At 42.6% G+C, this 25,316-nt stretch overlaps 1 protein-coding gene across 11 annotated transcripts in view; it reads left to right on the top strand.

Moving 5' to 3' along the window:
• The window catches only part of EFCAB6 (EF-hand calcium binding domain 6), a 296,553-nt gene that overhangs the window by 194,940 nt on the left and 76,297 nt on the right, over positions 1-25,316 (top strand). For all 11 annotated transcript variants that reach the window (XM_058431306.1, XM_058431310.1, XM_032138757.2 and 8 more), the window contains 3 exons: positions 128-360; positions 10,976-11,072; positions 18,403-18,521. In XM_058431306.1, coding sequence (XP_058287289.1) covers positions 128-360; positions 10,976-11,072; positions 18,403-18,521 — 449 coding nt within the window. The remainder of the gene's footprint in view (positions 1-127; positions 361-10,975; positions 11,073-18,402; positions 18,522-25,316) is intronic.

Raw genomic sequence — 25,316 nt, 5'->3', positions numbered from 1 at the left:
GCAATAGTTGGGGCCCAGCTAAGCTCCCCCTCCTCGCGTGGAGATGAGGCTGTACACGTGGGGGGATGCATGTGTTGCCGTCCGGGGCTCACGGGGAAGGGCTCTGACATGTGTGTTTTGTTTTTAGGACCCCTACTCTGCCTTCTTTAAAACAGATGCTGACAGGGATGGCATCATCAACATGCATGACCTTCACAGATTGCTCCTGCACCTACTGCTTCATCTCAAAGACGACGAGTTTGAGCGCTTCCTTGGCCTTCTTGGCTTGAGACTTAGTGTCACTTTAAATTTTCGGGAATTTCGAAATTTGTGTGAGAAGAGACCATGGAGAACAGATGAAGCGCCTCAAAGACTCATTAGGTAAGAAGGCAGCATGGTTCTGTGTCTTTAATATATGCCGGCCCGTGCCACTGTGATGTCCGCCATTTCCATGGCGTCCGCAAAGGGATACAAAGAATGGAGTGATTATTTTTTTCTTTTTCTTGGTTCAGAAAAAGTCATACAAGGAATATGCATTCATTGTAGAACATCCAGAAAATACAGCCCTGGTCTTACCACCTGTGAGCATCGTTTTTATATTTTGCTGGGTATCATTTCAGTCTATTTTCATGTGCATGTACTTACATATGTGTGTGTGACACACATATATAAATATATACATATATACGTGTGTGTCTTTTTTCATATGCATATACTTACATATATATTCATATGTATATGAAAATATATATACACACATACATATATATATATACACACACATACATACATATACTTATTTTTCTATGTATTAATCTGGGTTCAAAAATATATGCTTTTTGCTCAGTCTTTTAAAATTGAAGCTTGGGAGACCTGTGAACACAGCCTGTCCTCTGTCCAAGGCCGGGCCCAATCTCTGCAGGGGCAGGCGGAGGGCCGTGCACCAACTCTGTGCAGATAAATTTTTGTCAAGTGAACACAGTAACCTTCTTCTTCGGGAACTGATGCCTCCTACCTCCTCTTCACCTCCAGATGATAATCTAGGTGATGGGCGTGAATTTGGGGAATGCATACCATCTTGTAGTAATTGACGGGCACTGAGAAGCTATCTATGGGCACTGAGAAGCTATCTGTGCCAACTGCCTCAGGAGATGCAAGAACCTCCTCCAGCCCCTCCCTGGGCAGTGCTGCCCCCTAGGCCCCTGCCCAGCCCATATGGCCTCACTCTTAGCCAGGAGAATCTCAGTGTCCAGCTGAGCTCCAGCTCAGTGCTGTTTCCTTGGTCTTCTCCCAGGGAGCACGTACACTCCTTGAAGGCACAATGGGGCTACCATCCAACCCCATCCAACAGTGGCAGCAGGGGATCACCCGTCCCCATCGGCTCCCTGCTGAGATCTGCCGAGAGCCGACATGCATGAATGAAGTAGCAAGTCATCTCCTCCTTGACCAATCATTATTACATGAGTAATTCTGAAATGCTGTGTGCTATGCTAGTACCGAGGTGTGTCTTCCGATGTGATGATACAGCATCATAGTGACACTCACTATGCTGTTTTGCCCTTGAGGCACTCACAGTCCCCAGGGGTTCTAGACAGGTATCGTGTCTACCTAGGCAAGGGCAGCTCCCTGAGAGTGGAGCCCCTGGAAGCCACAGCCACTGTGCCAGACTGTTGTGACACTTGGCTAGGCTGCAGAAGGCTCTCTGATCTTGCACGCTGATTTTTCTCCCTGAATTCATAGGTTTTATTTTGTCTACGCTAAAAAAAATAAAAAAATAAAAAAGCAAGCAAGAAAGAAAATGATGATAGCAAAATAATCATCTAACATGTAAGTTGGACACCTGCTTCCAATGGCTCAGGTTCTCAGGAGCTTTAATATGAGACTTGATTGCCTAACATTAAAACAAACAAACAAAAATCTTCCCAAAAAATTCTCTGGAGAAAGTTCATTTTCCATTCTCTGCAGAACAAACATGGAAAATTTCAACCACAAAGTGCAGTTTTCCCATTCAGATGACTCAACCTTATTATTTGTATGTATACACTCATTCATCAAATATTTACTAAGGGCCTACTGTATGCTAGATATTGTCCCAGGACTAGATGGTACAACAATGAATAAGACCCAGATGCTCCTTTTGAGGGGCTCAGGGTCAAGTATGAGACAGGTACAAAATAGAAGATGACCCAAGTGCCACAGGAACAGAGGGAGGCACCCGTGAGTTGCTCAGGAAAAGGAGGGACATTTGAGCTGGATCTTGAAGTTTGAGTAAGAGTTTTCCAGGTGCAGGCTAGAGGAAAGGTCGTTCCAGGCCAGGGAAGAGCATTTGCGAGATCACAGAGGCGGGCGGGAGTGTTGAGCACATTTGGGGAATGGGGAAGGATGCATGTGTGGGATCCACCTGCATGGTGGGCCTGGTTGGGGAGGAGGCCAGGAGGGAGGGCAGGAGGGCGGGCTGTGAAGGATGTCACCTTCTATCAGTAGGCAGGGGAGGCCATATGCTATGGAGTGAGGGACTTACACTGTGCTTTAGAAAGATCCTTCTGTACCCTGGAGTGGAGGATGGACACAAAGGAGGAGAGGCTGCAGCCCAGTGAGACTTGGCTTGGTCCCCGGGGTCTGGTGGACCCAAACCAAGGCACTGCTTCAAAAAGCTAAGCCCACCCTGGCCACGCCCTGTGTTGTGGTTCCTGAAGACATGTCCTTTAATACCCCAGCAGCCCTGAAAGGAGGCCTTCCCAGCTGGCTTCACAGATGAAGGAGTGGGGGCTCAGAGAACAGTTAGTGACATGTCTGTAAGGACACAGATAATGAGCAGTGGGGCAGGGATTTGAGCCCAGGAGTCTGTTGGGAGGGGCCGCCTCCTCTGCCTGGAGAGCCTGCCCTGTTCCACCTCCACCACCAAGCAGATCTGGATACCACCCCTTTCTTTTCTTTCTTTTTTTTTTTGAGAAGGAGTCTCACTCTGTCGCCCAGGCTGGAGTGCAGTGGCGGAATCTCGGGTCCCTGCAAGCTCCGCCTCCGGGTTCATGCCATTCTCCTGCCTCAGCTTCCCAAGTAGCTGGGACTACAGGCACCCACCACAATGCCCGGCTAATTTTTTTTTTTTTTTTTTGTATTTTTAGTAGAGACGGGGTTTCACCATGTTAGCCAGGATGGTCTCGATCTCCTGACCTCGTGATCCGCCCACCTTGGCCTCCCAAAGTGCTGGGATTACAGGCGTGAGCCACCGTGCCCGGCTGGATACCACCCCTTTCTAAAAGCCTTCCTGCCCTCTTGGTTGGGCCCCTCTGCTCTCTGGGTCTTCACTTTCCACCTGCATCATAAAAACACAATACTTTGGAAAACGTTGAGAGTTTATAACTTTGCTGAAAAGAGGACACTATCTTGTTTGCTTCATAACTGCCAAACATTTTCATTTTCAGATATATAAATACCAAGTAGAATGATTGGTCCAATGACTTACTGCTTTTTTTTCTACTTCTTCGATTCCCTTCCAGTCTTTGTTTAAAACACACTTGCCTTGACCATTTATCCACTTACAGCCTGCATGGAGTACATTTTGATGCACAAACATCTTAAAAGATGAAAGAATATTCTCATGTGTCCTTTTAGCAAAATTAGATAGTCCATCACCAAATACTGCATGATCAGATCCTTCCTGTTGGATGACTAACTGAATGAAAATACCAAATTTCCTTTTTTATCCTTAGAAATATATCATTCAGTCATCAAGCGCTTTGGCTGATACGATCAATGTCACCATCATCTTTGGAATCTAGAGTGCTGTTCTGTCTCCATGCCTTTCTCTTCTGAATCATCTCATAATTGTGAAATCTCTTCCTTTCTCAAATTTTCTTCCCTTAGCCGTTTGGGCATAAAGAAGGAATTCTGAATTTCCAGCTGCATTCAGTGAAATCTAACACAACACCCCAAACATGGTGTCATTGTCTTCTTTTATACATTCTTGAGAAATACTGTAGAACTTTGGGCACTGCAGCAAGAACACTGAAGGGTGATGTCCTAGTGGTGGTTCATTTCAACATGATCTCATCCTGCCAGGTGATTCTGTCATTTTGGTTTTGTTGTTATCTCTCTCTCTCTCTCTTTTCTTTTCTTTTTTTTTTTTTTTAGCAAAGTTAGGAACAATTGAAGAGTAATAATGAAATATTATTTAGGATAATATTTTACTTAGGTTAGATATAGTAAGATTAAAATCAACATCACTAAGACCATATAACGAATGGATCCAGATGATAATTTGCAAAATAGAATGAGTTTGTTTGTTTGTTTTTGTTTGCTTGTTTGTTGTGAGATGGAGTTTCGTGCTTGTCACCCAGGCTGGAGTGCCATGGTGCCATCTTGGCTCCCTGCAACCTCTGCCTCCCAGGTTCAAGCGATTCTCCTACCTCAGACTCCCAAGTAACTGGAACTACAGGTGCACGCCACCACGCCCAGCTAATTGTTTGTATTTTTAGTAGAGACAAGGTTTCACCATGTTGGCCAGGCTGGTATCGAACTCCTGACCTCAGGTGGTCACCCACCTTGGCCTCCCGAAGTGCTGGGATTACAGACGTGAGCCACTGCATGCCAGAATGAGCTTTATTTTATAAAGAAAATAAGTGATTTGTTTTGTAAGACATCTAAGAATAATAAAAGTCATGAATACCAGCCCTGATTTTGGTATCATGGCACTGCTAGCTTCATAAAATGAACTGGCAGTATTCCTTTCTATTCTATTTTCTGGATTGTATAGAATGGTTATTCTTTCTTAGATATTTGATTGAATTAACCAGTGAAATCATCAAGTCTTGGAATGTCCTTTGTTGGAAGGTTTGTAACTATAAATCCAGTTAATTTAATAGTTATTGGATTATTCAGAGTTTCTATTTCGTCTCAAGTGAGTTTTGCTAATTTGCATCTTTCAAGATGTTGGTCATCAAGGTTGTCAAGTTCATGGTGTTCTTTTAATTTTTTTAAAGTGTCTGTGACATATTTAGTGAGATTCCTTATTTCATTTATGACTTTCATAGTTGATCTCTTTTCTCCTTCTTCACCAACTCAGCTAAGGCTTCTCACTTTCACAGATCTTTTAAAAGAACTAGCTTTTGTTTTTATTGATTTTTCTCTATTTTTCTGATTCCAGTTTTATTGATTTTTCATCTTTATTATTTCCTTCTTTCTGCTTGTTTTGGATTCAGTTTATCTTTTATATTTCTTAAATTGGAAACTCATAGTTTTTGAGTCCTTTTTTCTCTCATATAAGCCATTAATGTAATGTATCTTCCTGTAGGCACTGATTTAGCTGCATTTCACAAATTTGGATATGTTGTAGTTTTAATTCTTATTCATTTCAAATTATTTTCTAATTTCCCTTAAGACTTCCTCTTGGATCCATGGATTATTTAGAAGTGTTGTTTAATTTCAAAATATTCGCATAGTGTTCAGGCCAGGGGCGGTGGCTCATGCCTGTAATCCCAGCACTTTGGGAGGCTGAAGTGGGCAGATCACTTGAGATCAGGAGTTCAAGACCAGCCTAGTCAGCATGGCAAAACCCCGTCTCTACTAAAGATACAATAAATAAATAAATAAATAAATAAATAAATAAATAAATAAATAAATAAATAAGCAAGCCAGGTGTGGTGGTGGGTGCCTATAATTTCAGCTACTCAGGAGGCTGAGACAGGAGAATTGCTTGAACCTGGTAGGTGGAAGTTGCAGTGAGCCAAGATCACACCACTGCAGTCCAGCCTGGGTGACAGAGTGAGACTCTGTCTCAAAAAAAAAAAAAAAAATTGCATAATGTTTAAATATTGTCCTGTTATTGATTCTAGTTTAATTCTGTTGTGGTCAGAGAACATATCTTGTGTGATATTAATTCTTTTCAATTAGTTAAGGTTTGCTTTATGACCCTGGATATGGTCTGTCCTGGTAGATATTCTGTGTATACTTGAAAAGAATGTGTATGCTGGTACTGTTAGGTGGAGTGTTCTATAAATGTCAGATCAAGTTGGTTATTAGTGTTGTTCAGGTCTTCTATATTCTTGATTATTTTCTGTCTCCTTATTCTATCACTTACTAAGAGAGGGGTGTTAAAGTCTCCAGCAATAGTTTTGAATTTGTCTATATCTTTTTCTAATACTATTAATTTATGCTTCATGTATTTGAAACTCTGAAAAAAATTGTGTATTATAATTTCCTAGGTATTTACCATTTCTGTTGTTATTCCTCTCTTTCTGAAGTTCTAAGTTTCTCTCAGCTATCATTCTTCTTCCCCTGAAGAACTTCCTGTAGGACATTTTTTAGAGCAGGTCTGTTGGAGACAAATTGTCTTAGTTTTCTTCAATTTATAATATCTTTATTTATTACTTATTCTTGAAAGATATTTTTGCTGGATATAGAGTTTGGGGTTGACATTCCTTTTGTTCCAGCACTTTAAAAATGTTGTTCCATGGTCTTCTGGCCTCCATAATCTGTGGCAAGAAGTATGCAAGTATTCTGTTTTCTCATATTTAATATGCCACTTTTCCCAGGCTTCTTTTGTTTTTTGTTTTCTTTTCTTTTTTTAACTAGGTCTCTCACTCTGTCACCCAGACTGGAGCGTAGCGGTGTGATCACAGCTCACTGCACCCTTAACCTCCCAGGTCCAAGTGATCCACCTCAGCCTCCCAAGTAGCTGCAATCACAGGTGAGCACCATTGTGCCTAAATTTTGTATTTTTTCTAGAGACAGGGTCTTGCCATGTTGCCCATGCTGGTCTCGAACTCCTGAGTTCAAGCGATCCTCCCATCTCAGCCTCCCAAAGGGCTTGGATCACAGTCATGAGCCACTGCGCCAGACCATTCAGGCTACTTTAGAGATTTTTTTTTGATCTTTAGTTTTTCAGACAATTGATTATAATTTATGATTTGACTTGTTTGACCATGAGTTTTTTGGTGGTTTTTGTTTGTTTTGTTTTATTTTGTTTTTGTTTATCCATTTTTGTATTTACTGAGCTTCTTAAATCTGTAAATTTATGTTTTATACCAAATTTGTGGCATTTTCAGCTATTATTTTTAAAAATACTTTTTCTGTACCCATCTTTTTCTTCTCCTTTTGGTACCTCAATGACATGAAGCTTAGACCTTTTGGTTTTGTATCACAGGTTTTGTATCTCTGAGACTATGTTATTTTTATTTTCTCTTTTGTTCAGTTTGAGAGATTTCTGTTCGTGAGTTTGCAAGTTTGCTGACTCCTCTGTCATTCCATTTTGCCACTGAGCCAATCCAGTAAACGTCATTTCAGTTACTGTATTTTGGTTACTTCCTTTTTCCTTCTTCTTTCTTTCAAGTATGTTTGCTCTTCGTGAATATAATAGCTGCTTTACAATCTGATAATTTCAACTTCTAATTAATCTTGGGGTTGGTGTCTGTTTTCTTTTACATTGAGCATTATTGAGATTTTTCTGGTATTTTATGTCACTTTGGACTGTATCCTAGATATTTTAAGTGTTTTATTATGACACTCTGGTTCTGTTAAAATCCTCTGTAGTGTGTTGATTTTTTTTAGCCATTATTTTAGCAGGCAATCAGCCTAGTTAGTTTTAGACTGCAAGTCCTAATGTGCCTTCTGTGGTTTTAATGTCAATTTTGTTTTCAAAGTCATTGCAGTGCTCTTCAGGGAAACCCACGTGTGCACCACCCAGAAGTCAGTGTTAACTACACAGTAATCGTGTTCTCAAAGCCGGTTGCTATGCTGCTTGGGGTCAGTTCCACACCTTTACACATTGGAGATGAACCTGGAACTTCCTGCACAGATGTCCTTTCTTCTAGCTCTCTCTTCTCTATGATCTCCCCGACACTCTGTAGCCCCAAGGGCTACTTTTCTGGGTCTTCTGGCTAGAAAACCTTAGGTTTTAGCCTATCTGTGCTGCTCTGCATGTCTCATGGTGAAAGCCGCCTTCAGGGCCCTAGTGAGAGAAGAAAAAAAGAGAGAGAGAGAGAGAGAGAAAATTAACATGGATTTCCCAACATCCCTTGAATCACGGGGCCCTTTTTCCCATTTTTTTCTGGTTAGAGAAAATTTTAACGTTTTGGCCACTGCTGTCGTTGGCACCATTACAAAAGTGCAGTCTCAGAATTGGGCTGGGAGAGTAAACAGAGACAGAAATGGGAATTCCTGCCACTCTGTCCCAAAGAGGCCCTCCATCCGATCCTAGCTCTTTGGTCAGAAAGGCAGCCTTTCTTTTGGACCTTTTTCTGTTCCCATCTGCTGCACAGTTCCGGAATTAGGACTGCTCTTGACTTGTAAGCTGGGAACATGGGAGGAAAGCCCTTTGAAACTCATAACTTTGTCATTCTTCAAGTTTTGATTTCTCCCTCCATCAGCCTCCTATTATTTACTTCGGATAGTTGTGTTTTGTATTCTGTGTAGGATTTTGGGTTGTCATAAGAAGGAGAGAAAGGGTGAAGTGTGCCTACTCCGTCTTAACTGGGACCAGAAGCACCTCTCAAGACCCTCGTACTGCCTGGAGTGTGTTCCCTGAGGTCTTCACGCAGCTGTCAAAGAGCCGCTCCCTGGTCTTCCTGACGGAGTCTCCCCTGACCCATCATTCTTGGTCCCATGCAGTATCTGAAGTTATCTGAGTCACTTTTCTTTCTTTCTCTTTCTCTCTTTCTTTTTCTTTCTTTCTTTCTTTCTTTCTTTCTTTCTTTCTTTCTTTCTTTCTTTCTTTCTTTTCTTTCTTTCTTTCCTTTCTTTCCATCTTTCCTTCCTTCCTTCCTTCTCTCTGTCTCTTTCTTTCTTTCTTTCTTTTTTTTTTTTTGAGATTTTTTTTTTTTTTGAGATGGAGTCTCACTGTGTCACCCAGGCTGGAGTACAGTGGCACAATCTCAGCTCACTGCAACCTCCGCCTCCCAGATTCCAGTGATTCTCCTGTCTCAGCCTCCCAAGTAGCTGGGATTATAGGCATGCACCACCACGCCCAGCTGATTTTTGTATCTTTAGTAGAGACGGGGTTTCACCGTGTTGGCCAGGCTGGTCTCAAACTCCTGACCTCGTGATCTGCCCACCTCAGCCTCTCAAAGTGCTGGGATTAGAGGCGTGAGCCACCTCACCTGGCCGAGTCACTTGTTTTTTTTGTGTGTTTGTTCTAAGTTTCTCCATCACAGTGTAAGCTCCTTGGGAATGTGGACTCTGTCCACATTGCTAGTCATTGTATCTGCAGGGCCTAGAGCAGCACATAGTGACTGTTCCTATGTATCTGTGACTAACGAGCTGGCTGATAGGAAGGCAGCCTGGATCTGACTGATTGTCAAGATTTAACAAGCTGGGCAATAGGAGAGGAATTAAGTAACCACCAGAAAAAATCCTGATCTCTCGAGAGGGACAAGTATGTAAAATGAGGAAGGGGAAAATGTATGGAAAATCAGTAGGATTCATTGGTTTGCTCATGGATAACTAGGGAAATAATCAAGCCTTATAGCCTAGAAAGGAAATCAGGGTGTGGAAAGCAGGGGGCATAGGGCTGTTTGGATATGTGAGATCACCTGGGGTCCACTGACTTTGCTGAGATAGTACATGCCCCTCAGGGGCTCTCTGACAGCACTTTGGGGAGGTTCAGGTGAGTCCTCCGGTGCAGGTGGAATTTAGGAGGAGTCTAAAAGTGAAGGCAGGGAAATAGACATCATTAGGATTTACAGTCCTTTTTAGCAAAAATTGTAAAAATGCAACATAATTCCATCAATTTTCCAAAGCCTTGCATGGTCAAGTAGTGATAGGGGATTGGCTGGTTGAGCTTTGGATCCCTTTCCACCCTCGAAATTCCATGATTCTTCAGAGTCCGGTAGGCAGTTGGAGAAAGATGGCACAGAAAAGCAGGTGAGGTTGTAGTACCAGTGGTGCAGACTTATGGGCAAGCAGCATCAAGGCTGTATTTGTGGACATCGGAAGAGATGACCTCTCAGAAGAGGGTGGAGAGAGACAGCACAGTCAAGGGCAGCGGGAGTCAGGTGGAGAAGGAAAATCACAGTGACTGCAGTTTACACTGGCCAGGTGCCAGTGTGGTGTGCACATGGACTTCACACATTTTCCTCCATTCCTAATTTGTTCTAATGCGTGGAAAGATCTAGGGCGTCCCAGACCCTCCAGCCTCAGCCTTTATTGTGCTTTACTGTGGCCCAACAGGGACCTGTGAGTGCAGGGTCTTTTTTAAGTGTCCATCCTGTGAGTAAATATGACAGAATTTTGATCATTTTTATTTATTTTTATTTTTGAGATGGAGTCTTATGCTCTCCCCCAGGCTGGAGTGCAGTGGCATGATCTTGGCTCACTGCAACCTCCGCCTCCCAGGTTCAAGCAATGCTCCTGCCTCAGCCTCCTGAGTAGCTGGGATTACAGGCACGTTTCTACCACGTCCAGCTAGTTTTTGTATTTTTAGTAGAGACGGGGTTTCACCATGTTGGCCAGCCTGATCTCGAAGTCCTGACCTCAAGTCATCCACCCACCTTGGCCTCCCAAAGTGCTGGGATTACAGTGCTGGGATTACACTGCACCCGGCCCTGTCTTTAAATCCTACAAGCCTCACCTTGGAAAATGAGCTGAGACTAAGAAGTTCCCCCAGTGTTTCTCAACCATTTCCTGTAGTCTCCATTATCTCTCCAACTTGCAAATTCAGAAATAAAAGTTTTTAGCTGTTTTCCTCCCAAGACACTTAATGTTATATTGTGTTTTCCCCCTTCTGAGAATAAATGAGCCCTGTTTGTTTTGTGTGCTGAAAAGAAAAAAGTTGAATAGCATTTATCTGAAAATAAACAAGGACTTACAAAATTTAAGAAGACTTCCCTGACATGCAGCTGGAGAAATAAGACTGTATTTTAAGAATTAAGTTAAACCAGATGTGAAATAACAGACTTTAATGGTATCCTTGAAACAAACAGGGGGGATAGGGAAACCCCTTGGGAGATTAATGAGCCCATTAAATTTAAACACAGTTATTTATTATTGTTTTTCTTTTAAGACCAAAACAGAAGTTCGCGGATTCAGAACTAGCTTGTGAACAGGCTCATCAGTATCTTGTTACCAAAGCAAAAAACAGATGGTCAGACTTGTCTAAGGTAAGAAAATGATTATTTCCTTAAAAGGAAAGAAAATCTATTTCAATGTTTCAAGATCACTGGGATGATGAAGCTGTTCAGATCCAGCTGCTAAGATGGGAAAACAACTCTGTATACCCAGTGTGAGGACTCCTGCTATTCTTAAAAGACTTTTTAAAACTAAATTCTCACATTCAAGGTCAAGTGAGGTTTAGAAAGATAAGGAATCGTTGGAGTTACATGGACCGAAATTCCTGGCATTACTTCAGGCTTGATATGAATTAAAAACTTATTCGGTTGGTGCAAAAGTCATCGCAGTTTTAGCCATTACTTTAACGGAAAAACTGCAATACTTTTGCACCAACCTAATACATGAAAAATGTAAGATGCTGTTGTACTTAATTTTGTGCAATATAAACATACATTTTAAAGAGCTGTTTCTTCCTGTCTTGCCAAAATTATAGAAGCACATTTATAAGGTGGATACCCTCCATGCGCAATCATATGAACTGTGATTATGGTATTGAGATGGGGCTGTCTAATCCAACGGGGCCAATGACAGCCAGACCTACAGGATAATAGAACTGCATATGCAAAACCGAGTTTGTCCTGAAATCTAGGCTGTGAGATCACCACTTTATAATGCAACAAGAATGCAATAGCTTCCCTCTAATAAGTATTTTTTAAAATGCATTATGGAAATATTTTCACATTTTTTTGAAAAATAACTCCACTTTGTTTCATTTGGTCATTTTCTTTCTGTGTTTGCTCTTTCTTGGCCTGTGCCAAATGTGAAATTTTGTCTTTGAAGTCCTACTGACCTCCTGGGACCGTCTCTACCCAACCTCCTGTCCTGCACAGAGTGGACTGTCTGTGCTGTGGACTCCATAGAGTGGACTGTCTGCTCTGTGGACTCTATGTAGAGGATTTTCTGTTCTGTGGACTCCATAGAGAGAACTGTCTGTGCTGTGGACTCTATAGTATGGACTTTCTGTGCTGTGGACTCTATAGAGTGGACTGTCTGTGCTGTGGACTCTATAGAGAGGTAGAGAGGACTGTCTGTGCTGTGGACTCCATAGAGAGGACTTTCTGTGCTCTGGATTCTATAGAGAGGACTGTCTGTGCAGTGGACTCTGTAGAGTGGACTCTCTGTGCCGTGGACTCTATAGAGAGGATTGTCTGTGCTGTGGACTCCATAGAGTCAACTGTCTGTATTGTGCACTCTATGGAGTGGACTGTCTACGCTGGCCCACACCAACCAATCCCACAGACTGGAGCTCTGTATGGCCCACTTTCAGACAGCCCTCTAGCTTCAGGGTAAGGGAAGGGTTGGGACTAGAAACTTTCATGGATTGTATCTAACAAGTCACTGCCAAACTCAAGGTCATCTAAATTTTCTCTTATGTCGTCTTACAGGAGTTTTATAGTTTTGTATTTTACAATTATGTTTGTGATCCATCTGAGTTAATTTTTGTGGAGGATATAAGGTCACTGTCTAGATTCATTTATTTAAAGGGTGGGTGTCCAGTTACTCCAGCACCATTTGTTGAAAAGACTGTCTTCACTTTGTTGAATTGCCTTTGCCCCTTTGTCAAGGATATCTTGATTATGTCGGTCTGTTTCTGGACTCTCTATTGTGTTCAATTGGTCTACTTGTCTTTTCTTTAACCAATACCACTGTCATCATTACTGTAGCTTTATAGTAAATCTTGACATCAAGTAGTGTCAGTTCTCCAAGTTTGTTCTTTTTTTTTTGCAGTATTGTATTGGCTATTCTGAGTCTTTGCAGCTCCATATAAACTAGAGTAAGTTTATGGATCTCTACAAAACAATTTGCTGGGATTTTGATTTGGATTGAATTGAACCTATATTTGAGGCTATTGAGCCTTCCTATCCATAAACATGGAATATCTCTATTTAGGTTTTGCAAACATTAAACATTTCTCATCAGAGTTTTGTAGTTTTCATTATATAGCTCTTGCATATAAGAGCTCTTATAAATAAGACCAGGCTGGTTTGGAATTCCTGGCTTCAAGCAGTCCTCCTACCTCAGCCTCCCAAGTAGCTGGGATAACAGGTGCATACCACCATTCCTGGCTAATATTTTATTAGATTTATACCTAAGTATTTCATTTTGGGGGGTGCTAATGTAAATGGTATTGTAGTTTTCTTTAACTTTTATTTTAGGTTCAGGGATACGTGTGCATGTTTGTTATATAAGTAAATTTATGCCATGGGGATTTGTTATACAGATTATTTCATCACCCAGGTACTAAGCTTAATACCCAATAGTTATCTTTCCAAATCCTCCTTCTCCTTTCCCCCTCCACCCTCAGGTAGGTCTCAGTGCCTTTTGTTCCCTTCTTTGTGTCCATGTATTCTCATCATTTAGTTCCCACTTATAAGTCAGAACATGTGGTATTTGGTTTTCTGTTCCTGCATTAGTTTTCAAAGGATGTTAGCCTCCAGCTCCATTCATGTTCCTGCAAAGGACATGATCTCATTCTTTTGTATGACTTTGTAGTATTCTATGATGTATATATTCCACAGTTTCTTTATCCAGTCTACCGTTCATGGGCATTTAGGTTGATTCCATGTCTTTGCTATCATGAATAGTGCTGCAATGAACATACCCGTGCATGTATCTTTATATTTGTATTATATAAATATATGATATGAATATATTTGCTATATAAATATATAATATTAATATATTTCTATAACAAATATATTTCTATAACAAATATATTAATATCATATATTTATGTTATATCAATATATTATATTGATATAAAATATATATGATATTTATATATTTATGTTATATAAATATATTTATATTTATATATTTAGAATGATTTATATTTCTTTGGGCACATACTCAGTAATGGGATTGCTGGGTCGAATGGTAGTTCTGTTCTTAGCTCTTTGAGGAATCGCCAAGCTGCTTTCCACAATGGTTGGACTAATTTACACTCCCACCAACAGTATATAAGCGTTCCCTTTTCTCTGCAACTTTGCCAGCATCTGTTATTTTTTTACTATTTTTTTTTAAATTGAGATGGAGTCTCACTCTGTCTCCCAGGCTGGAGTGCAGTGGCATGATATAGGCTCACTGCAACCTCCGCTGCCCAGGTTAAAGTGATCTTCTTGCCTCAGCCTCCTGGGTAGCTGGGACTACAGGTGCATGCCACCATGCCTGGCTAATTTTTTTGTATTTTTAGTAGAGACAGGGTTTCACCATGTTGGCCAGGCTGGTCTCGAACTCCTGACCTCAGGTGATCCACCCGCCTCGGCCTCCCAAAGTGCTGGAATTACAGGTGTGAGCCACCACACCTGGCCGACTTTTTAGTAGTAGCCATTCTGACTGGTGTGAGATGGTATCTTATTGTGGTTTTGATTTGCATTTCTCTAGTGATCACTGATGAGCTTTTTCTCATATGCTTGTTGGCTACATGTATTTCTTCTTTTGAAAAGTATCTGTTCATGTCCTTTACCCACTTTTCAATGGGGTTGTTTAAGTTCCGTGTAGACGTTGGATGTTAGTCCTTTGTTAGATGCATAGTTTGCAAATTTTCCTCACATTCTGTAGGTTGTCTCTTTATTGATAGTTTTGCTGTGCAGAAGCTGTCAAATCTAATTAGATCCCATTTGCCAATTTTTTGTTTTGTCATGAAATATTTCTCAGTTCCTATGTCCAGAATGGTATTGCTTAGGTTGTCTTCCGGGGTTTTTATAGTTTTTAGTTTGACATTTAAGTGTTTTATTCGTCTTGAGTTTATTTTCTGTTATAAGGAAGGGGTATTTGTTATAAGGAAGAGGCCCGGTTTCAATCTTCTGCATATGGTTAGCCAGTTATCCCAGCACCATTTATTGAATAGGGGAATCCTTTCTCCATTGCTAGTTTTTGTCAGCTTTGTTGAAGATCAGATGGTTGTAGGTGTGCAGTCTTATTTCTGGGCTCTCTATTCTGTTCCACTGGTCTATGTGTCTGTTTTTGTGCCAGTACCATACTGTTTGGTTACTGTAGTCCTGTAGTGTACTTTAATTGGGTAACTTGATGCTGCTAGCTTTATTCATTTTGCTTAGGATTGCCTTGGCTATTTAGACTCTTTTTTGTTTCCATATGAATTTTATTTTATTTTATTTATTTTGAGACAGGGTCTCACTCTGTCACCCAGGCTGGAGTGCAGTAGTATGATCTTGGCTCACTGTAACCTCAGCCTACCAGGCTCAAGCCATCCTCCCACCTCTGCCTCCCAAATAGCTGGGACCACAGACATGTGCCACCACACTCAGCTAATTTTTTGTATTTTTTGTAGAGACAGGGTTTCGCCATGTTTCCCAGACTTGTCTTGAACTCCTGGGCTCAAGCGATCTGCCTACCTTAGCTTCCCAAGGTTCTGGGATTATAGGTGTGAGCCACCACGTGTAGTCCCATATGAATTTTAAAATAGCTTTTTCTAGTTCTATGAAGAATGTCATTGGTAGTTCAACAGGAATAGCATTGAATCTGTAAATTGCTTTGGACAGTATGGTCATTTTAATGACATTGATTATTCCAATCCATGAGCATGGAATGTTTTTCCATTTGTTTGTGTCATCACTGATATCTTTGAGCAGTGTTTTGTAATTCTTATTGTAGAAAACTTTCACTTCCATGATTAGCTATATTCCAAGGTATTTTGTTCTTCTTGTGGCAATTGTGAATGGGATTACATCCCTAATTTTGCTGTCAGTTTGAGACCATACTGTCCAAAGCAATTTACAGATTCAGTGCTATTCCTGTTGAACTATCAATGACATTATCTCTCATGAGAGATGATGGTGTGTAGTTTTCTTTACTTGTAATATCTTTGTCTGGTTTTGGTATTAGGGCAATACTGGTCTCATAGAATAAGTTAGGAATTATTTCCTCCACTTCTATCTTTCTGACATAAGTTCCTGTAAAGTTTTCTGCTTGTGGGTGTCTGTCCCAGTAAGTTGTGATTCTCTGTATTCACCTGTCTGTCTCTCCAGTTTTGGGGACAGTGATTTGGCCTGTAACTTCACTTGTCTTTTGATTTAAGAAGAGTTGTTGATTTTCCAATTTGTTCAGATTTTTACTTGTTGTTGGGACAGAGTGGCAACTTCCAAGTTTCTTACATGCCAGACCTGCTACGTGTTTTTAAAGGGACTCTGAAATCCTACAGACTCAATTTTTTTAAAGCATAATTTTTTTAAAGTAATGACTGTACTATGAAGTATATAAAATGCATATATATAGTTTAAATAAGTTTAAAGTAGTCACCATGTAACCACCATTCAGGTGAAGGAAAAGAATATTGCCAATATCTTAGACCAGGAGCCAGCACACTTCTTCTGTAAAGGCCCAGATAGTAAATATTTTTGATTTTCTGTCAAAACTGCTCAACCCTGTAGCACTTGGTACCATCAGACTTCCTAGTTTTTTCCACTCTAGTGGATATGTAATAGTATCTCATTGCAGATTTGTTTGGCATTTTGTTGGTTATTAGTGAGATTGAGTATCTTCACTTGGTCATTTATTGGTCAGGTTTCCTTGATTATGAAGTGCTTGCTCGAGACTTTAAGTCTTCATACTGGTTTGTCTTTTTCTCATTGGTCAACAGAAACTGTGACAATGGTCATAGTATACACCGCTCTGTGGTTCCTGCTCTTTTGTAAGTGGCATGTGGTGCAACTATCATCTCTCAGTGTGTATTCTGTGTTCTTACCTTTTTTATATGATGTCTTTTGATAAATATAAGTTCTTTTTAATGTAGTCAAATTTACTAACATCTCTCTGTAGGTCTTGTTTAAGAATTCTACTCTGGAATCATGAAGATATTCTCTCACACGGTCTTATAGGAGCTTGACAGTTTCAACTTTCACATTCAGGTCTTGAAATCTGGACTAGATGTTTCCCAAGTGTTGTGAGGCAGGGACCCAGTCTCATTTCCTCCATATGAAAGTCCAGCTGTCCCAGCACTGGTCATTGTGAAGTCCCCCTTTCCCTGGCCGATCTGAGCATCACCACTGCCTACATCACGGCCGGTGGGTGTTACTGACCTCCTCATTCTTTTCCACTGATCAGCTTGTCTGTGCTGACACCTACATCACATCTTTGTTGTCGCTATAACTTAATGATACATCTTAATTAATTGGTAGGCAACTCCCTCTACCTTGTTCTTCAAGAGTTTTGAATCGCTTTGTCGAGTTCCATAAAGAAAATGACACCTTTACTATTATATTTGAGTTTTCTAATTCATGAACACAGTGTCTCTCCATTTATTTTGATCTTCTTCAATATCTTTCAGTAAAGTTTTATACTTTTCTGTATAAAGGCATTTCTCAGATATCACAGATTTATTCCTAGGCCTTTCTATTTTTGATGCCTTTTGTAAATGTTATCTTTTAAAATTTCACTTTCTGTGTCTAATATATAAAAACTGTGATTGATTTTGCCTGTTGATATAGAATCCAGACTGCTTGCTAAATTCACCTCTTATAATAATTTATTTGTGGATTCTTTGTATTCCTATGTATACAGTCATGTCAGTGAATAGTAATAATTGTATTTCTTCCTGTCCTATCATTACACCTTTTATCCTTTTTCTTGCCTGATTAAACGGTCTGAGACCCCGCAGTACAATGTAGAATAGTGGGTGATGGAGATATTCTCACTTTGTTCCTAATCTTAAGGGGGATGTTTTGTTCTTTCACTATTAAGTATCATACTCACAGAGAACTCTGTAGATATACCCATTATATCCATGTCATCATGTTGTTATGAAGAAGATTAAATGAGCTATTACTTGGATACAACCGAAGACATTGCTGAAAACCACATGTGTTAGCTTATTCAAGTCTGTGGTCCTCTGATATGCCTGACAATACCTTCTGTACCCATCAGGGCCATAAAAATGGTACCATATAATCTTGTCATAATAGCTGGGGTCTAATGTCCCTCATTTCCCCTCTTACAGCCAGAGGGCTAAAACCAAACCATCATTGAGATGAGGATCCTCCATCTCATTTCCTGGGCCCTGGTTGGCCCTTATTTCTAATCACTTTTGAACCCAAGTTGTTGATCAGGAGAAGAATCCAGGTCAAACCCCTGAGGCAACTCAGAAACCACCCCCTTCCAACACCTAATTCTTATTTCCGTTTTGCTCTATCACTTTCCTTCCAGGAATGATGAGGATGCCTGGAACGTAGATTAAAAGGTGATTAAGGAGGTGGATGGGGGTACAAATGCCTTAGAGTTTCCCAGATATTGACTATTGAACATCTTTTCTGCTGTCATACACACATTTCACATGTTCCTGAATACCGTCTTCTGATGTTGTAGAATTTTCTAGAAACCGATAATGAGGGCAATGGCATTCTTCGACGCCGGGACATAAAGAACACACTGTACGGTTTTGATATTCCCCTCACACCAAGAGAGTTTGAAAAGCTTTGGGCAAGGTAAGTGGCACGTGAGCCTGGCTGGTTTCCATTCTTATGGATTAGGTTGCTTGCTGTGGCAAATTCAGCCTAATCTTTCCTACATCAGGGTAACTGGGGGCTGGGAGTATTTTCTCTTAGTTGCATCTGTCTTATCTCCTGTGTCTTTCCTTGTTCCTTGCTCCTTGGTGCTCATAGCAAGCAGCCTTGGTGGATGGGTTGGTCTTCAGTAACATGGAGAACCAGGGTAAATGCTCATCCATACCAGACTTGAGAGGTTTCTATTTCCAAGGACCTGGGAGCTCAAGCCCAAACCTTTACTGTTTTAACAAAACAAGTCACTCTCTAAGGACTTAACTCTAATATAACTCACTCAGCAGATATGCAATGGGTAAAGGGAAAAGCAGTTTCTCCCCATTACCTATAGATGGAAATTAATGTTGCACAACTGTTTTATAGGTAAGTAATTTGTGGGAAGAAAAACCAAACTTTTAGCAACTTGGAGTAGTCTCCCGAGGGTTTCTTAAACTGAAAATTGTATCCGATGTTGATTCCATTTGTCAAATGTATTTTTGATTTAGCTGTTTTGGAATTGGGCCCCCAGTTATGGTCTTCCCTGGATAGACGTCTAACAATGTGGTCTATTTCCAAGTTCCAGGCCCAACTTCAAATTACCTCCTCCTTCATTATATGTCCGTATTCACCTGCATTCCCCCAGGATGGTATACCAACATCGTATGTCCACTCAGGAGGCAAACTCATGAAACAGTTCATACCATTTCCCAGCTTTTCATCTGTTCAACCTGGAAGGCTGAAATGTTGACCAAGTTTAGAATTAGATGGGTTGTTTTGTGTCTAATTTAGAAAAGCAACTGGAAGTTCTTACAAAATGCTGACTTTTTAAGATCAGTTCCAACACAGGGTCCAGTTAGACTCCCTGCCCATTTCTGTTTGAGTAGCCTACATTAGTATTTCCAGCTGGGTACAGGCAAATCTTTGTGGAGCAGGCAAATGCATAGCCCTGCCTTTCAGTTGACCTTTAGGATGATCCAAAGATGACGACATGGTCCCTGTCTTTGGCGAGCTGTCAGGGCACAGAATGCATTCACACAGGTAGCTATGGTACAGCGACAACTGTGCAAAACCCCCGGGCAGAGAGCAAGTCAAGTGGTGTGGGCAGTGAGGCAGGAACATGGGGCTAGCGGGAGCTGGAAGCTGTCATGGGTCCAGATGGAGAAGGAGACATTCTTGTTCGGCAGGCCACCTGTCTGCAGGGAGGCAGGTGTTCTATCAGAAGTGGCATGGGGCTCCCAGGGTCAGAAAGGAAGGGTAGGGCCAATCCCTTACCAGGTCCTTCCATTCTGGTGTTATTGACCAGGCAGTCAGGAGCAATGGAATTTGAGTGTAGTTGTGGGGCGAACAGAGCTGTGGTTTAGGAAGATGAGTCAGGAGGCAGTTCAGGGGAGAGGCTGGCTGGGGGTGCTGGCCCTGGGAGACCACTGCCGTCACCCGGGGGGACAGGACGAACCCCTGAGTGGGGGCTGGCCATGGGGATGAGAGGCATTGGAGTCATGTCCCCCACAAGGGTTCCTATGTGGGAAATGAGAGTGGACGGAGCCTCTTTCTGAGGGTGGGACAAAACTTGTTTCCATTTCCATTGGAGGTGGACACTAACTGTTGGCTTGTGGCTAAAGTTTCTTTATACGTTTATGAACATAATTATGAAACGTGTGGATTTTCACCCTGTGTTGACAACTGCTTGCAGTCAGAATTTTGTCCACTATTGTTTACTTGACCTCATGCCACACATGGTGAGTGGTTAAGAGCAACAGCTCTGCAGCCAGATGCATGGGCATGACTCCTGCCCGCTTCCTGCTGTGTGGCCTCCATCAAGTTACTTGGCTTCTGTGCTGTATACTATTCATCATCTGCAAAGCAGTAGATGATGTTCCCTGTCACCCAGGGCCACTTGAGGCCTGGGTAAGGAGTCATATTAAGTGCTAGCCCAGGGCGAGGCGTGCAGTAACCACTCAGTAAATTTAACACACCCTCTCTTCATTTGTTCACCCAGCAAACGCTTCTTAAACACTGGCTCTGCGCCTTTGCAGAAGTTTGCAGGGCTGAGGGTGACCAAGATAAATGAATAATCCAGAGCTCATCGCCTAAGATACTCAAATGCTCTTAAGGAGAGAAAGTCTTGGTAATTAAGTGCTGTGTCCCTGCCAGGACCTCTGAAGGCTCAGAAATCAAGGACTAATAAACTGGGCTTTTAAGCTGAGTTATTTCACATACAAGATTAATTTCTGAGGAAGTGGAAGAGTGATGGTGAATCTGGTTTGCTAGAGAGAGAATACATTTGGAGGCCATAGAAAAGTCCAGTTCTTGGGCTGGTAATTCCTCTACTCCCTCCCTTCAGTGAATCTCTTTTTCCCTCTGGAATTGCCTTTGGGTCGGCACACACATTCACCTGGTGACCCCTCCTGTGTCTGTGTTTTTCATTCTCCCTTAGGTCAATCATGCAGTTCCTAGGACACTTTGTAAATTATAGCACCTATCATTTTTATTTCACTTCATTAGATGAACTACTTCCTGGAAAGTATTGCATGCAATATCTACATTTTCAAAATCAAATCAAGTTTTTATTGATTCAAGATTTTCTTCACTGCTATCGTTTTTGTTCTCCACTTTTTTTACTGTGTCAAAATACACATAACACAGTTTACCATCTTCACCAATTTTAAGCACACAGCTCAGTGGTATTCAATACGTTCATCATGTTATGCAGCTGTCACCACCGTCCAGCTCCAGAACTCTTTTCGTCTTGTGAAACTGAGATTTTTTTTTTTTTTTTTGACAGAGTCTCACTCTGTCACTGGGCTGGAGTGCAGTGGCGCAATCTCGGCTCACTGCAACCTCCGCCTCCCAGGTTCAATCGATTCTCCTGCCTCAGCCTCCCTAGTAGCTGGGATTACAGGCGCACACTACCACACCTGGCTAATTTTTTGTATTTTTAGTAGAGATGGGGTTTCACTATGTTGGCCAGGCTGGTCTCAAACTCCTGACCTCAAGCAATCCGCCTGCCTCAGCCTCCCAAAGTGCTGGGATTACAGGCGTGAGCCATGGCACCAGGCCTGAGATTATTATTATTATTTTAACTTCAAAGTTGAGGGTATATGTGCAGGTTTGTTATATTGGTAAGCCCATGTCATGGGGGTTTATTGTACAGATTATTTCATCACCCAGGTATTAGGCCTAATACCCAATAGTTATTTTCCTGACCCTCTCCTTCTTCTCACCCTCCAAAAGGGCCCAGGGATGAACGGGATGGTCACGCAACTAAACAGCCTAGTATGTGCAGAGCACGGCATATATGTGAGCATGAACGTTAGTGGCAAAATGACAATATAGGTTTGAAAAGATCTTCTAGTCATCATATTAATGCACATGCATTTTAGAAGACTCAGAAAATCCATAAAACAACCACGGATGAGCCCTGATGCACTCAGCAGAGGCGATGATCCGTGGCAACTTGATATCATGGTTTTCTTCTTGCTTTTTCTACTTGTTGATGTGACATCAGTTCATTGTCCTCCGCTCCCCACCCTCCTGGTGTGTTCTCTTCCTCACCCAGTGTTTGCTGATAGTGACGATTCGCCTCTCCACTGCAGCAGCAGGAGGCACCACGAGCCAGGACGGGGCTCAATGGCCGCCATGGGTTGTCCAGACACCAAGGAGCCTCCTTCAGTTGCCCTAAGAACAGGAAGGAGCCTGGGCCCCGAAACAGCAGCAGAAACGGGCCTGTTCCCCATGGGGCTGTCTCACGGTGTGAGTGAAGCAACCGCACCCCGATGTTCCTGGTGACCAGGGGCTACGGCAAAGTCGGGGAGCGGCGGGGGCCTGCAGGGCACATCCCATCAGCTCTGGCAGTCCGGGCAGGTCCAAGTTGACTGTCAGGAGAGGACAGCCCCCAGAAACTGGGCAGACGAAGCAAATAGGAAAATAACATCATGCTTTTCTGAAAACACAAAAGTAGAAAACATGACAGATTATAGACAAGGAAAAAAATGTTCAACGTCCATTATTCAGTCAACATTTATTCAAGCACCTATGAAGTGCACTATTTTAGAATTTCAGATCAGTCCAGAGGGCCTGGTTTATGCTACTGAAGTAAATTAATCAGTTGACCCCCAAATCTCTGTGGCTTAGCATGTCTGTGTTTTATTTTCATTCACCCAAAGCCTGCTGTGTGTCTAGTGGCTCCTGCTTCCAAGCAGTGACTCGGGGACCTGGCTGGCTTTCAGCTTGTGGTGTCATCCTCTTAGCGGGGGACTCCACCCACCCAGGTGGGACTGCAGAGCTGCAGGATAACACGTGGGCTTTCAAGGGTGAGTGCCACACTTCTGCTCAGAGCCCACCCCCCAAGGGCCCCAGCAAACTGCATAGAGGCCGGGGAGGCACAAGGATGCCAAGGGGGATGCTGATGTCCCAGGCTGGCCTGGGGAAGGTTAAAGGGATAAAGCATTGCAAGCCTGGAGGAGGCCATTGTGAAAGGAACCCTGCTCACTGAAGCTAGGTTAGGAGCTCTACGCACAAGATTTCAGGAGCAATAATTTTGGTTTGACTTTGGAGAGACTGCTAAGGATGCTACAAGAGGGAAGTGCATTCAGCCACTCACTCACCTGACCAACCATTAAGCAGTCATTTTTTTGGACCTTTCTTTGTGCCAGGCCTTGTGCTAGATTCAAAGGTTCCAGAGATGCAAGGCAGCCCCCGCCCGCAGGTTGCTCAGTGACAACAGCCACGAGCCAGGAGGGAGCAGTGGAGGCAGCCACCACAGGAGCTCAAGGAGGAACTCCCAAACACAACACCTGAGTTGAGTCTTAATAAACAGTCATTAGCTGAGAGAGGCAGCCAGAGGTGGGGGACAGGCATCCATGAGCAGAGGCCCAGAGCCTGAGGAGGGTGGGAAGTCCTGGGACAGAGAGGAAAGAGCTATGCAGAGGACAGGATGCTGCTTATGTCAGAAGAACTGGAGTCTGACGGCCTGTCCTGGTCAGGGTGTAACCGCCAGCGGGTTCTTCTTCCCTGCTGCATAGATAAAGCCAATTCCCTGAGACAGAAGCGCTGCAGAAAAGAAAGAGTTTAATAAACTGCAGGGCCAGCCAAGTGGAAGGATAGGAGGTATTTCTCAAATCCACCTCCCCGAGAATTCAGAGGCTAGGGTTTTTCCAGGCTATTTTGATGGGCAAGGGGCTAGGGAGTGGGGAGTGCTGATTTGTTGGGCCGGGGGTGAAATCACAGGGAGTCAAAGCTTGTCTTTTTCACTGACTCAGTTCCCAGGTGGGGGTCACAAGTCCAGATGAGTCGGTTTCTTGGGATGAGCTACCAGTCCAGGTGGCGTCAACTAGCCCATCAAAAAGCAGGTCTGATGGTGCTTCAAACAGCAGTCTTAGGTTTCACAATAGTGATGTTATCTATAGGAACAATTGGGGAGGTATAAGTCTTGTGACCTCCAGCCACATGACTCCTGAGCCATAATTCTAACCTTGTGGAGTTTGTTGTTGTTGTTGTTGTTGAGATGGAGTCTCACTCTGTCGCCCAGGATGGAGTGCAATGGCACAATCTCGGCTCACTGCAACCACTGCCTCCTGGGTTCAAGTGATTCTCCTGCCTCAGCCTCCCAAGTAGCTGGGATTACAGGCACGCACCACCATGCCCAGCTAATTTTTGTGTTTTTAGTAGAGACAGGGTTTCACCATGTTGGCCAGGATGGTCTTGATCTCTTGACCTCATGATCTGCCCGCCTTGGCCTCCCAAAGTGCTGGGATTACAGGCGTGAGCCACCACGCCTGGCCCCTCGTGGAGTTTTACAAAGGTGGTTTCAGTCCCTGAGCAAGGAAGGGGTCAGTTTTGCAATAGGACCATTATCATCTTTGCTTTAAAGTTAAATTATGGATTAAATTCTTCCCGTAGTTAGCTTGGCCTATGCCCAGGAATGAGCAAGGACAGTTTGTGTGGTTAGAGGCAGGATAGAGTCAGCGGCATCAGAGTTCTCTCAGTGTCATACTTTTTGCAAAGATGGTTTCAGTTGGAAGGCCAGGCCCAGGGTGTCGCTCAATGTTGACCCTGGGCATGGGAGGCACCTCCTTGGGGAGGGCTTGGCATTCCGAGCACCTGCTGTAGCCTCCTTTAACCAGGTAGAATTCAACTCTTTGAATCTAAAACAAACTTCGCTAGAAAACTCTGAAGAGGGAGAGTGTGTGCTCTAAAAACGCACCAAAGGGAAGACCTGAGTAGGGAAAGAAGCAGGCTCGGAAATATCCATGGAGATTGTTGCTTGTTTGAAACTAGCCAGCCAAGCAGACCTGCCAGAAAGTTTGCGAGATAATTAATGCCCAATTTATTCACATTTCTTGATATGGCAGGTGAGTTATATATCGGTATTCAAATATAAACAGAAGAGACTATGAAAAAGCAGCTGTGCCATGTACAGCAACTCGTGTGGACAAAAAAAAAAAAAAAAAAAAAAAACCATGGTTTTTAGTTCACAAGAAGCGAGGCCATTTCTATTAGCTCAACGAAAGCAGTGCCCAGAGAGAACCTACTCGGTGCCTGGCTGGTGGAACCTCTGGACAGGGAGCCTCAAGATGGGAAAGGGTTTTAAAAGGTTGAGTGAACAAGATCATTAGCTCAGAAATGGGAAGATTTAGGGGGATGTGATGTCAGAGGGTGACTTTTAGAAGCACTGAATACAAAGAAGTTCGACTTGGAGATGTGCTAGCCAGGTAGACTCTAAGCTCAACATGAAGACCCTCT

The sequence above is a fragment of the Hylobates moloch genome, unplaced genomic scaffold (assembly GCF_009828535.3).
Source record: "Hylobates moloch isolate HMO894 unplaced genomic scaffold, HMol_V3 SCAFFOLD_19, whole genome shotgun sequence".
NCBI lineage: Eukaryota > Metazoa > Chordata > Mammalia > Primates > Hylobatidae > Hylobates > Hylobates moloch.
This window is presented reverse-complemented; position numbering and strand designations above follow the sequence as displayed.